The sequence below is a fragment of the Pomacea canaliculata genome, linkage group LG6 (assembly GCF_003073045.1).
Source record: "Pomacea canaliculata isolate SZHN2017 linkage group LG6, ASM307304v1, whole genome shotgun sequence".
NCBI classification, from domain to species: Eukaryota; Metazoa; Mollusca; class Gastropoda; order Architaenioglossa; family Ampullariidae; genus Pomacea; species Pomacea canaliculata.
Window position 1 is genome coordinate 10,284,574 of NC_037595.1, and position 12,881 is coordinate 10,297,454.

General features: G+C 36.1%; 2 protein-coding genes across 3 annotated transcripts in view; one reads left to right on the forward strand and one right to left on the reverse strand.

Moving 5' to 3' along the window:
• LOC112565518 (28S ribosomal protein S31, mitochondrial-like) overlaps positions 1–12,881 on the forward strand; it is a 49,110-nt gene that overhangs the window by 30,065 nt on the left and 6,164 nt on the right. The window contains exons 1-2 of one of the 2 annotated variants that reach the window (XM_025240966.1): positions 10,740–10,829; positions 12,248–12,379. In XM_025240966.1, coding sequence (XP_025096751.1) covers positions 10,780–10,829; positions 12,248–12,379 — 182 coding nt within the window. In that variant the 5' untranslated portion in view covers positions 10,740–10,779. Of the gene's footprint in view, positions 1–10,739; positions 10,830–12,247; positions 12,380–12,881 lie in introns of those variants that run through there. The other variant, XM_025240965.1, reaches the window with a different exon arrangement.
• On the reverse strand, positions 9,194–10,707 carry LOC112565519 (RWD domain-containing protein 1-like). The gene is made up of 3 exons (XM_025240969.1): positions 10,523–10,707; positions 9,724–9,825; positions 9,194–9,351 (listed from the first exon to the last, which is right to left on the reverse strand). Exons 1-3 carry the CDS (start codon positions 10,593–10,595, stop codon positions 9,209–9,211), a joined length of 318 nt encoding a protein of 105 aa, XP_025096754.1. The 5' UTR covers positions 10,596–10,707; the 3' UTR covers positions 9,194–9,208.

The following is a 12,881-nucleotide window of genomic DNA, read 5'->3' on the forward strand; positions in this document are numbered from 1 at the left end:
AGCGTTTCCCAGGATTCGGATTTTGCGGCGTTATAATGTCTTCCTTCATAAATCATATCATATCTAGTTTATGGCATGCAGAATGTATTAGCGATTAGATGAAATTAGACCGTTATTTGCTCACGTGCTTTTATCTTTACTCTAGTTCTTGCTGCCATTACATTGTCCTTAAAAGAGGCAATAAAGAAAATTGATAATTGTATTTCTGAATTTTTTGTTATGTTTTTGTTAGCAACAATTCGAGAGCTTAATATTCTGCACATCAGGCATGGCCTCCTTTCTGTTTGTGTTCATAACAATAGTTAGGCTATGTTATGGCTTCTACTGTTAATGTTCTGTAGGCAGTAGCTCAGCGTTTGGTTTAAACATTTAATTATACAAGTCCATGCTACTTATTGCGCAATGATATCTTTTTCTATTTTATCTGTACTACACAGTTTTCAGTAAAAGGTACATAAAGGAAATCTGGCACTTGCACTTTTGAAGATTTTTTTCTTGCATAATTTATGTATGCCCAAACATGTATTATATATGTTTAAGCACAATTATGCATGCATGTTTTTAATCAGTCTCTTTCTCTCTCCACTGCCCCGCAACACAGCATCACACTTTCTCATCTCTTAATAGTTTTATATATATTGTTTTGAAGTTCTGAAGAAAGAGTCTCTGTTTGTGGAAAATGAATGTTTTATAAAAGATTGTAATAACTTTTGTTCTCACAGCATTAATGGTGTGCCTGCATGTGCAAATGAAAAATTGCTGATGAACATTCTCGAAAAGAGGGAATTTTACGGGCTAGGTGTGTTAGTTGATGAATCAGCCATACGGAAAATATATTATCTGGCGGACGACCACTGGCACTATTTAAGCAAAGTGTTGACACTGTTGCTGCCGTGGTGAATGCTGCGCTGTGTAACCTTGGACTTTCTCGCAACTTAACCGCTGTGACAGCGCGCAGTGTATTTTTTTCACTTGGGCGTAAGTGGACCTACTATCTACACATGCTGCGCAGGAAGGACTTGCATATATGTTTCGTGTATGTTTGCATACTGCTGAATCAGCATACTTAAAAAAACAGCTGCATGTTTATAAGATGCTTTGCATTCCTGTGTTGAATTGATATTGAATTGCTAGTTCCCACAAAGCATCAACAGCCATAAATTTATTTTTAATAACTGTATCCTTCTATACAATCAGATCAAAGAAGTTAGATGGATGATTTTTTCTTTATATTCTCTGATCGAACTTTGAATTGTGCACTACTCTCAAATGTGAAATAATATAACAGTTTTTTACTTAGATCTTCAAGATCCTAAAGCTGTTTTTATTTTCAGTGGAGGCAATCAAACAGGGAGTGTCAGAGCATGACTGTCCGTGACACGAGTTTCACCCTTTATTTACCTCGTATGGCGCCTGGGAGAATTTGATCGCTTCATACCATGAACCCATATAGGCACACTGTCAAGCGCAGAGGATGTCGTAAACACCAGGCCCACAACAGCTGGCTTGCAACTGCAATGAATCTTTTGTTTTGTTGAAAATGATGGCCTTTTGGCCACTCAGTGAGGGCCATTTCCAAGACACATATGGCCGGGTAAGAATTCATTTCTAAGTATCAATTTTTTATGCCTTTCTTCATTTCTTATAACAGGTTTCGGTAGCCTTGACAGCTAACTAACAGTCGACACCTCAAGACAGGACAAAATTTACATAAGGAAATAGGTATTACAAACTAATACCTTAAGGGTGGAACATAAATTAAGAGATGGCAAAAGCGTTTAGGAAGGCTTTCATTAGTTTTTGTTATTGTTTTAACAGGTGGTTGGTCGCAGTTGCCAATGATACATTGGATTCTTGAACTTATCTCCCTGGCACTGTTGATACATAGTAAAGCTTTGAAAAGGGCCTCCAAAGCTTGGCTGAACTGTGCACTTGCGAGGGTTGTCCAAATAGTGATTGCCAAACTATTCATCAGAAAGCTGTCAAAAAAGCAGTTATTGGAACACAGATAAATTTTTCTCTGGGACAGGTTGGCTGGTGATGCAAAGATTGCTATTTTAGTCAGATTTCCTGTGGGGTCAGGAAACTAGATCCATGGATGTTCATGCTAGTGAGGAACGGCAAAAAGCTTTTTCATCTTGCAATCAATTAATAATCCTTAAAGATGCATGGCTTATATCTTCAAAACTTAAATGCAAGCAATTCTGAGAGTTTTTTATAATAAAGTCAGCATTTCTGAGTCTTATGGTGATGAATGTCACCCGCTCAACTTATTTTAAATAGTTCTGCTGATAAACATGTGCTTAATCTCAAGCTTAAGTACACTCTAATTCGTGAGGATGATGCTGCACTTTACAAATGTTCTGTTTTAAATTGTTCATTTATTATTGTTGTATCACTAGCATATCAAAGCTGCATTTTTCGGCAGCATTTGCTTTCCATGTACTCTACTCCAAATTGTAAGCTTTACTTTAAATTGGTATTTTGAAAGAGAGCTTTGCTACTTGCAGTGTCCTATTTATCAGGCTCATCCATAGAAGGTGAAGATCGTGACAGAGCCGACTTGAGCTTCAGGGATGCAGAAGCAACTGCTACTGATGTCATGGAGAATGGTAAGGTTACTAAAATACTCTCAGATTAAAAAAAGGATTGAGTGTGACACAGTTATTCAAGCTGTTTTCCCTTGAAAAGAGAGTTCATTGATTATGGTCATGCTGTCTTAATGGACATGACTTAACATTAGTAATAAATTTCTCATGAAATATGCAAGCAGTGCTCCTGGAAAATTAATAAAATCAGTGTCTAATATTTTCCCATCATAAATGTGGCTGTTCTTTTTTGGGAAAGAAATCCAAAAATTCTCAGGGTTTTATTTGAAGGAAGAGCTTGCAAAACTGAACTAATTTGATGCTTTTATGAAAGCGTATCAGTTTCCTCATGTTATAGTGACCATCGCATGAAGTTTGCAAAAACAGGCCACCCATGCAAGATTTAGTTGGCTCCAGATGTAATTGTTTCTGTCAAGGTTTGTACATACAGCGTCATTGATAAAGGCATTCATAATTTTGTGGCAGCCCTACAACTCCAGCTGGTGTTGCTGCTGTTTCAATGCTGGACAGTCAAATATGTTTCTTTGGCTGATGCAGACGACAGAGTTACTGCCATCATGGAATGCTTTTTCCGGACAGGTTACAGGGATGCCCATTCGTCAGCCTTGCTTAATGACATCCAGAGGCTGTCCCACTGGTCGCTTCCTCACACCTGGCCAATGTTTTTGATCTCAGGTAAAACATCCATGGAAATTATATTAGTTTTAATACCGTCATTAAAGTCTTACATTTTTAAGCAAATGTAAAAGCAGATACGGGATGATAGGAATGAAAAGACTTTTCTTTAAACGGATGGTTTGTAACTGCTAAAAAATCCTTTCTGGCAAACAAATATTAAAGGATATCTACAAATGTAGGGTGGTGTTCCATATGTGGAACTAAATCAATAGTGAGGTGTCTCGGTTATTTCATTGTCATACATTTTAGTTCACTGTTATTGTAAACCACGTAACCCTGCCTATGTTTGTTTTTACGCTTCGCAGCTTCCCACCAATGTCAATTACTCATGGCTGCCGAACGTATCGCTATTTCCATGGTGATCCCCATATTTTTTTTCTTTAACCGCATTTGGTATGGGCTGTCTTCATTCGCATTTTTGTACTCGAATCTTGAGCTGGCCAGACACATTCAGGCTGTTCGATCTTGAGGGTGAAGTGTCCATCTAATCTTGGGCCATTTGATCCGATGAGGTATCTTGTTTATGATTTTTAAACAGATAATTTTTGTACTTTATAACAAGAGATTTTGTTTTGTATGAAATAAGGTTGCTAGACAACAGATGCTTCAACAGCTTCTTGATCTAAAAGTTGGCATGCAGACCTGATACTCTGTCTCATTCAGGCAGACACACTCTAATACAGTTCTGCCTTTCTGTCTGCTGTTTTCGATGGTCTCTGGACAGAGGTTCTTCCCTTGATCATGTTCAAATTTTGTAAATACATTTCTTTACATTTCTCTATTCAGCAAATTATTCCTAATTATTGCTTGCCAACTAACTTCAGTCATACTTGTAGCTATACTTTTTTAAAAATGCAGACCCTTACGTATCTGGCTAAAACAAATTTTATTCAGAAAACACAGTCCCCTTTAAAGATAATTCTTGTGTACGTTCATCTCTCCCGTGATGGTTATGGACTCAAAGAGATTCTTCTGTCTGCAGGTAATTCAAGCAGTACATCAGTTGGCTAGACACCGTCATTACCTGCTCATGAGGCAGCTTGTTGGTTTGATAGGGTGTCCATTCCATCACTGTAAGTAAACATTAATACAGTTTGTATACTGCAGCTGTGGCTCGTTCACGATCGTCTATACCAAAGGCACTTTGGATGATGGTGGATGATCCATCGGAATACCAGGTAGGTGAGGGTTCAGAGTTAAGAACTGTTCTGTATAAATATAAGGGATTGGATAAATATAAAAAGAAAATTTATGACAATGTTAGGTAATGTATCATGTAACTTTCATCAGGGAATATATCGTACATGCATCACTGTTGGGTAAAATCTTATTTTATGAACATCTAAGCTGAAAGGGTGCTATCTAACTAGCCTAGCAATCATCTGAGCATTTTCCCTGAGGTTCAGTTCTTTATACCAGTGGTATTGAAGACTGGGGAATTTGATGTTTCATATTAGAATATGTAATGTTCCTAATTCCAGTGGCATTAAGACAATAGGAAACCTGTATTACATCAGAATATAGATCATTTTCTTTTTTTAACATCAGCAGAATTAAGACAGGAGGAAACTATGTCAGATATCAGGTTGCTGCAAGCTCATCTTTAGTTTCATCTTGTTATTATTTCTTTCTTCATTATTTTTAGGGTAAGTTTATTTTTTTTGTTGTGGTTGGACTAATGACATCTTAGTTCTCACTGAAATCCCCTATATAATCTTGCAGGCAACATGACATTGTATGTTGGTGGTCAACAGCCAGACAAGAACGACACTTTATTTTCCAACATCTTTCTCATGTCTTTGTGATCAGGGAACCAAGATTAGGAAGTTACTAATTTTTTTCTCTCATATTTTTTTTTTTTGGCATAACTGTTTTGTAAATAAAGTCTTGATTTTCTGCAGCCAGTTTGTCATATTGTTGTTTGCTCCTAACTTTTAAAAGATCAACAGATAGATTTGTATAAAGGTGGGGACCATTTTATTGTGGACCATTTATCTCACCTAATCTTTTATTTTTACCTTACCTATTATTTAATAATTGCATTTGTTTTGGTTAACAGGATGTGAACACTCTGTTTCACATCTTTTGTATTCTGGTTTTTTCCCCTGGTTCAATCCGGCAGTTTACAAATCTATCAATTGTCTTTCACATATATATTTTGAAAATGAGAAAAACACTTGATGCACATTAAGTCCTGGCTATAGTTTAAAAAGTTCCCTCATGAAATGATTCAATCAAATTTCTTGCAGCTATACATAGTTTTGGAATAGCATGAAGTATAGCAGCTACATCGAATGCCCATGGATAGGCTTTCAGGGAGAGAGAGAAGGTGGAGCATCTTCACAGAGAATGAGTTAATGGATAAGAAATAATTATGGTCAACCAGTCACTTTTTTATGATTTGCTGTTAAATATTTAACATCTTATAGTTTTGTTCTTGTAATATGGTATGCACTAGATGCTTCTTTGATAATCTGTTTTTTTTGATGGACAAGGACTAATGTCTCCTTCAAGGTGGACAGGAAAGCAAACTGTATAGATTTGCAAATGCCTGAAGGCACTAAAGTACAGGCTTTTTGTGAAATGTAAAATGAAGGCATCTTAATATATATTAGTGTACTAAAACATTAGTATATTGGTGCATAATATGGAGATTTGGGGAGCTGTTATTTTTATTTATGGGTGCATATTTGTTATTCTAATGCTTTGTGCTATGGGTTGATTTTGGGTTTCCCATAATCCCAGGTGATTTAACTATAATGTGTGTTATACAGAGTACACGCACACAGTTGCTGTTTTTTGTTTTTTTTTTCACTGTAACTGCAGTTACAGGTCTATTTATAAATATAGTGACATTGAAAAGCAGCACTTTTCCGTTCTTATGTTATAATTTTAGTTTTGAGTTCTGTATCGAGCCTGTCCAGGCAAGTACAGGTGCAATGATTAAAAGGGACGATTTCCCTCATTATGCACTTCATACACAAGTTCAGAGCTGAAACAAAGATACTTGTTAATTAGAAATAAATTCCTTTGTAAATTTGTTGGGCAATAATGTACTTTTTATCAGCCCAGTCTATTTAAATATCTTGCATTATGTTTTGTCAGCATAAATAGAAATTGGAAGGGTTTTTTTTTTTTTTTTTGCGTGGTTGTATATTAAACAAAATCATGAGGCTTATCTCCTTACGGTGGTTTCCCTACTCCTTCCTCTTTAATGAGAGGAAAATGAAATTCATTTGAATGTGACAGTTGGGTTTTTTAAATATGCAATACAACATATCATTCCAGTTTGCTGTCTATTTTTTTACAGATATTATGTATTTAATGATGTAAATAAAAACTATGACATATATGTACATGGTTTTACACAGCCTGTTGGTATGAACTATTTTGTGATATGCATTTTACAAGTGTAAAATCCAAAATCATTCCTAAAACTTAATAATATGCATTAATATCCAGATAGTGTTTAAAAGGCAGTTGTTCCTTACACACTATTTCATTCTGATCTCAATGAAAGTGAATTTGGGTCAACTTGGACCTAATGTATTAAGTGGGATGATCCCTAAAGGCCAGAAATAGTGTCTCTTATGTAAAAAGGCACACTAAACACTATAACAGAAATCTGTTTCAGCTCAGAAAGATGTGAATCACACACTCTTCAGGATGAAAAAAAATAATTAAACAAAACACATTTTTATTTAACAATTTCAAAACAATGGTTTTCTATTTGCTTATCAGCAAATACTGAAATTAATTTTTGTCTGGTTCCCAATCTGGATCTTCATCATCATCAGCATCATCAATATCAAGATCTTCCATGTCTTCAAAAAGGGATTCATCAACCTCCACACCTTCTTCTGAAAATGGCATAGGATAAAAAATATGATCGATCCATCTCTAGGTCACATGTGCACTGAGGGATGTAAAATATGAATGCAAAATTAATAAAATGCACATATTTCTGCAGCTTTAACTAAAAGTGCGTCTATGTTTTCATATCAAGAACTGCTTGTTTTACAATAATCATCGACAAAATCACCTTATCCCCTATGATGATAAGACGATTTGCTTTTATATCCTTGACAATCATGCATTCATGTTTTGTGGGAATCACTTTTCATTATAATAAAATTATTGAGAGGATCCCTCAGAACTATTGATTTGAACTACTGAAAACTTTTTTACTTAGTATGATTAACTTAATTTAGTCTGAGATAAGATGCATTTTTTTTGTAACTTATAACTGGTAAGTTTGGTAATGGGAACCTTAGGGATCATGAGATAATAAGTTTGTTTACCTTCTTGAAGGAAGTTCACATCAGAATCATTCAGAGTTGCATCAGTCATGAAGAGCTCTTTCCCTATGGACACATAGAAGAAAAGTTATTGGCAGTCCCAGCTTCCAAACAAACAAAAAACAAAATTGCAACTTTTTCAAAACAAATTCCACAAATATCTGATGCTATAACAATCATTAAGCCATGCCAACATGGCTTATCTTCTTCTTTGAATGCTACCAATCCCAAAAGCAGGGAATGTTGATCAACATAATAAAGATTGAAGCACATGCCTGCTGATAACCTACCCTTTCTATACCCTACATTATACTGAAAGAAGACCTACTATATGACACATCAGCAGGTTCACAGACTCTTAAAAAATCAGAAATCACTCTAAACATGATGACTAGTCTAAAAGGTAGAAACTTTTTGTAAAGATCAAAAATGCAACCTGAAAGCTTTTTCGATGACAGGTCCAGTTCACCTTGAATCCGCTTCCGTTCTTTCCTCTCTGCATCAAATTTTGCTTTCCATGCTAGAAAACTCTCAATTGTTACGCGTGTCCCCTCAAACTTTTTCTGAATAAGACAAAAAAAGTAATAAATAAAAATTTACCATCAATATATTAAACAACAACAACCAAAAGAAGGAGGCTCCAGCAAAACCTATTGTTGAAGTCTTCACTGTTCTACACCATGATGTACTCAGAGAAAACGATTCCCATGTGCATGTGGTATACTTGCGTTGACTGTATGATTGACACTAGGAAGGAATGGGCTTAACAAAAATTTTAAGGCATAAATGAAACTCCCTCAGTTAAAATAGTAATATCTTCCACAGCTTACTTTGTGTTCATTTAGGGGAGGGGGGGCCAAACTACATCAATGGATACAACCCTTCCCACTGAACAATAATTGTTTATGCTTTGATCTTTTCCCTTTCACTTACACTCCTTCCCATCTACACTCACCCTACCAAATGTTTCAAGCAAATAATCAATCAGTTAACTACCAATGCTGCTTCTTCATCATCCTTCTCTTTTTGAATGCGTTGCTCTTCTGCCAGCCTCTTGGCATCTTCTACCATCACAGTCAACTTTTCTTGTAGTGCAGAAACAATTGTAAACACCATCACAATACCTAGATTTCTTGCACCTGAATGAAGAAAGCAAATATAACACATCCACAGCCAGCATTCTGCTAGTCAGCAAATCAACTTTAAACAAAGCACATATTTTCTAGACTGTATATCATGGGAATGGAGAAAACAGTTTATGCAAATAAGAAGGTTCCTGTTTCTACAAAAACTTAAATGATCTGAGATGAGTGAAAGATTCTAGAGTGGCTGCTTTATCTGCAGGATTATGCAAAGTGCTTGTGACAGAAGTTCTGATGCGAGCAAAGAGATAGCGAACTATGATTTTCATCCACTTCTTTATATTATGTGGATGTAATTTTGTTTGTTGTTGATGGTTTTCATGGGCTGAATATTTATTACCAAAAATCTATATGATGCATATATAAAGTTAACATTTTAAAAATATTTAAGCTAAGTTAGTTGCAAACAGAATGATTTTAGCTGAATAATGATTTTAAAGGTGGATTTAATACCAATATGCTGAAGCCTACAACAGACATATCACAAAAAGATTACCTGTTCATTGATGAAATCTAAGACTTTGGTTTGTTGTTCATCATCCATCTTTTCTGAAGAAATTATTTCTATCAGGGGAGGTTCATCAGGGTATGTAGGTGCATATGTAAATTGTATCACACATGTAACTGAAAAAACAATAACACAAAGATGAGTAAAAAGCAACAACTAAAAAGTGTGGGTGTTAGTATTCCTAGCCCTTTTCTCCGTTTGTAAAAGTGCCTGTGCGATAAATTTTTAAGCACTTAAAATACTTAAATAGATTACTGTCTGTCTACTTGTTCTATATCATTATTAAATTTTACTTCTTTCCAGCAGCTAATGAAACATATAGGAAATATGGCACATCAATCAATTAGTAATTGTAATAAGTAAGATCTGCCCACCTGTGAATTTTAAAATAACAAATATCATGGAGAAGTTTGTTTCTAAGTTATATATATGTACACATACATTCACATAAGACTATAACAAAAGTGCCCATAACCTTTGATCTTTACCTCGATCATCAATGTCATTCTCATTCTCTGGGTCTTTTGGTTCTTCTGACTCTGAAGATGATACTGTCAGTTGAAATACAAAATGTGGCGAGTCTTGTACAACTGTAACAGATTTAACAGTTGTAGGCTTAAACAGTCACAGTCATTATGGACATATCTTCATGCATATCAAACATTTGTTCATTTCATTCTAAATAGTTCAGTGGCATTTATAAAGGGTTGTGTACATGAGTCAGACTTTTGGTTCAATGATATCTTGAAAAGGGAAAGTTGTTTCAGGATGGTAAGTGAGCTCTACTTGCTCATGTCTGTTCCAAATTTTGATATTAGTCTATGACACTATAAAGCCAGGTGACTGGATTCCATATTGAGGAATTCCAATTCCAGATAAGAATGTGTACGGTAGGCTCACGCATGGACAATTGCAGAACTTACCTGCCAGCCAGAAGCGTCGTGTTTGCGTAGATAATAAATTTACACTATATGATCTATTATGAAATGAAAGATCATTCTGCATTCGTGCAGCTGCATACGCAAATGATAAAATCTTAATTGCCTAGTCTAGCGTTTACTGAATTATTTATAATAATGCTGACCCCCTTCTCCAGCTCTTTGAAAAATTGCCTCTCAAAAAATGTCACTAAACATCTGGTCTGCGTGTAAGCCCATTTAACAACGTTACTATTTAGCTATATATTTTGCTTTTTTCAACAATTTTCAAAAATAAAGTAATTTACTGGATCATTAGCAACTCAAGTTCATGCCTCCAGTCAAACTGCTGGAAACACTGCTGTCTTACTTTGTAATTCCTCTGGATAAATAGACATCAACGCTTCTATTTCATTACGCTGTTCTTCTGCATAGTCCGTCATTCTTGGATAATCGTCGACATCCAACAATGGACAAACAAGAACCTATAAAACCATAAACTAACGTTTCGCAGTCGTCAACTCCACATGCCGACGTCTGCCACAACTTTACCGGATCTAGGTAATTTATGATTGAGAGTAGCTTCCCTTAGATGTTGGTGTAGTGGCCGAGACTACGCGTGCGAAAATGCTGCGGCGTGTTTTAATTTCACTTCACAAGCTATCGCTCCCGGAACGGTATGTTATTCATTATGTGTGTGTGTAATGACTTTTGTGTCGGTTATGTTGTTATATGAAGAGGAGTAAGCTATGCAGCTTCTGTTGTATTGCCTCAGAGGTCAACTATAACCCATCACTGCATGATGGCATTGGACTGAGTGTAGCACGAGCAGTCCAAGACTACTGGCTAGAAGCAAAGAGTTATTAGAATAATTCACGCATCACAGTTATCGGAACAAATGCGTTTTCTGGTGCACGCTGTACAGAGGTATTTTAATAACATAAATAAGATTTGTATAGTGTGTGCGGTTCCTCACACGGAGGAGAGTTCGATGCGCTTCACAAGAGACCAGGGGCAGTGGGAAAAGAAATCGTGATGTAGGCATCACAATAGAGTACAAACAAGCACAACATACTATACGAATATGCATCAGTTATCAATAGAAGAATATAAAGGAACTCGGAGATAGGAGTGTCGGGAGAAAGGACAAGAGGATGGACGAGTTATATTAGGTGTTTCCGAAAGAGAGATGTTTTAAGTCGAAATCAGAAGGCATGTACTTTGTATTATTTTCAGTGACTAATACGAAGCAGTCCGAAGCTGTTGATGAAGCACTTAAAAAACTGTTTTAGTACATTCAAAGGAGAGTAGCTTTTAGAAGTGTGTTACCTCCCTGAGGATTTATTTTGGGTTAAAATGTGACATATCTGTTTATTCTTGCTTTTATGAAGCATTCATAGGTAATTTTTTTTTAATTTCTTTGATAATTGGTTTTGTGTGGTATTGAGATGAGATTGCAGAAAAGTCGAGTTATAAAAATAAGTGCTTGAACAGAGGTGTCAGATACTATCCTGTAGAACTAATCGGTTTAAACAGAGGGAAGTGGAGTTGTGTGCTTTTAATTAACTCTGTGATATGGATAATTTAGTTGACTTTTATCAATTAAAAATTAGGCCTGATCTTTTAAAGTGATGAGATTATATTCTAAGGTCTGTCCAGCTTTGGTGCAGCACTTTAGTTGAATAGAGCATCAGCTGCTGGCTACTCTTAATCAAACTTGATCCAGGAATAGTTGTTAAGTAACAGGCTTATGTAAAGTGTACATATACTTGGCTTGTTTTATAGTGTTCAAATCAAGTGTAAGAGATGATATTTAATAATGCATTGGAGTTGTTTTTTTAGTTTTCAAAAATTTGTCAAGTACTATATCAGCAAGAAAGGATTAGTGAATTTCATCTGTTAATGTTTGTAAAATCATGTGACAATGTAATGATATGGTTTTCATTGAATGGTATTACATATTTTATTACTTTCTCTTTCTTTTCCTTGGCAGGTAAGGGATTGTGCCACCTGAATAGCTCACTTTTTCCCATTTGTTTTATGTCTTTTCACTTTTTATGCTGACCACAGCAATGACTGTTTTCATACTGTACAGGTATTTACTCGTTTGTCAACCTCGGCGCACTGTTTCCCTAAGCAGTTGTGCTTTTGCTGAGGAAAATAATAATGAAATATCATCATCATCATCGTCAGACTCGGAATCATCTGATTCAGATACTGAAAAGGGGTAAGACACACTCATCAATTAATGTCATTGCTCACTTAGGGTTTTCTTTTGCATTTCAGGAAATATGAAACAATTATTTATGAAAATGTAAATAGAACATATGAAAAGGTGCTCATTTTCTAACATTGCTATGGAGTGAAGCAGACTGAAGTTGGTTCATCCTCTCATTTGTAGTATGCACATTGACAGTGGCTAAGGTGACCAGACGTTTCAGGGGCGAAAGTGGGACACGTGCCGATGATGGTGTCGTCACCATCAAAGAACGCCGAAAAAAGTGGGAGAGGGGGCGCTTTTGGGAGCCTTTCCTCTGACTTTGCCGGATGTGAATCAGCGTACGGTATTCAGATTTTTAAAGACAAGAGGGACATTTGATGGACTTGCCAGAAAGCGGGACACTGGGCGTTCCGCCCGATGAGCAGGCGGGACACGAGATCAAAAACGGGACTGTCCCGCCTAATGCGGGACGTCTGGTCACCTTAACAGTGGCACTATACTGCATTTG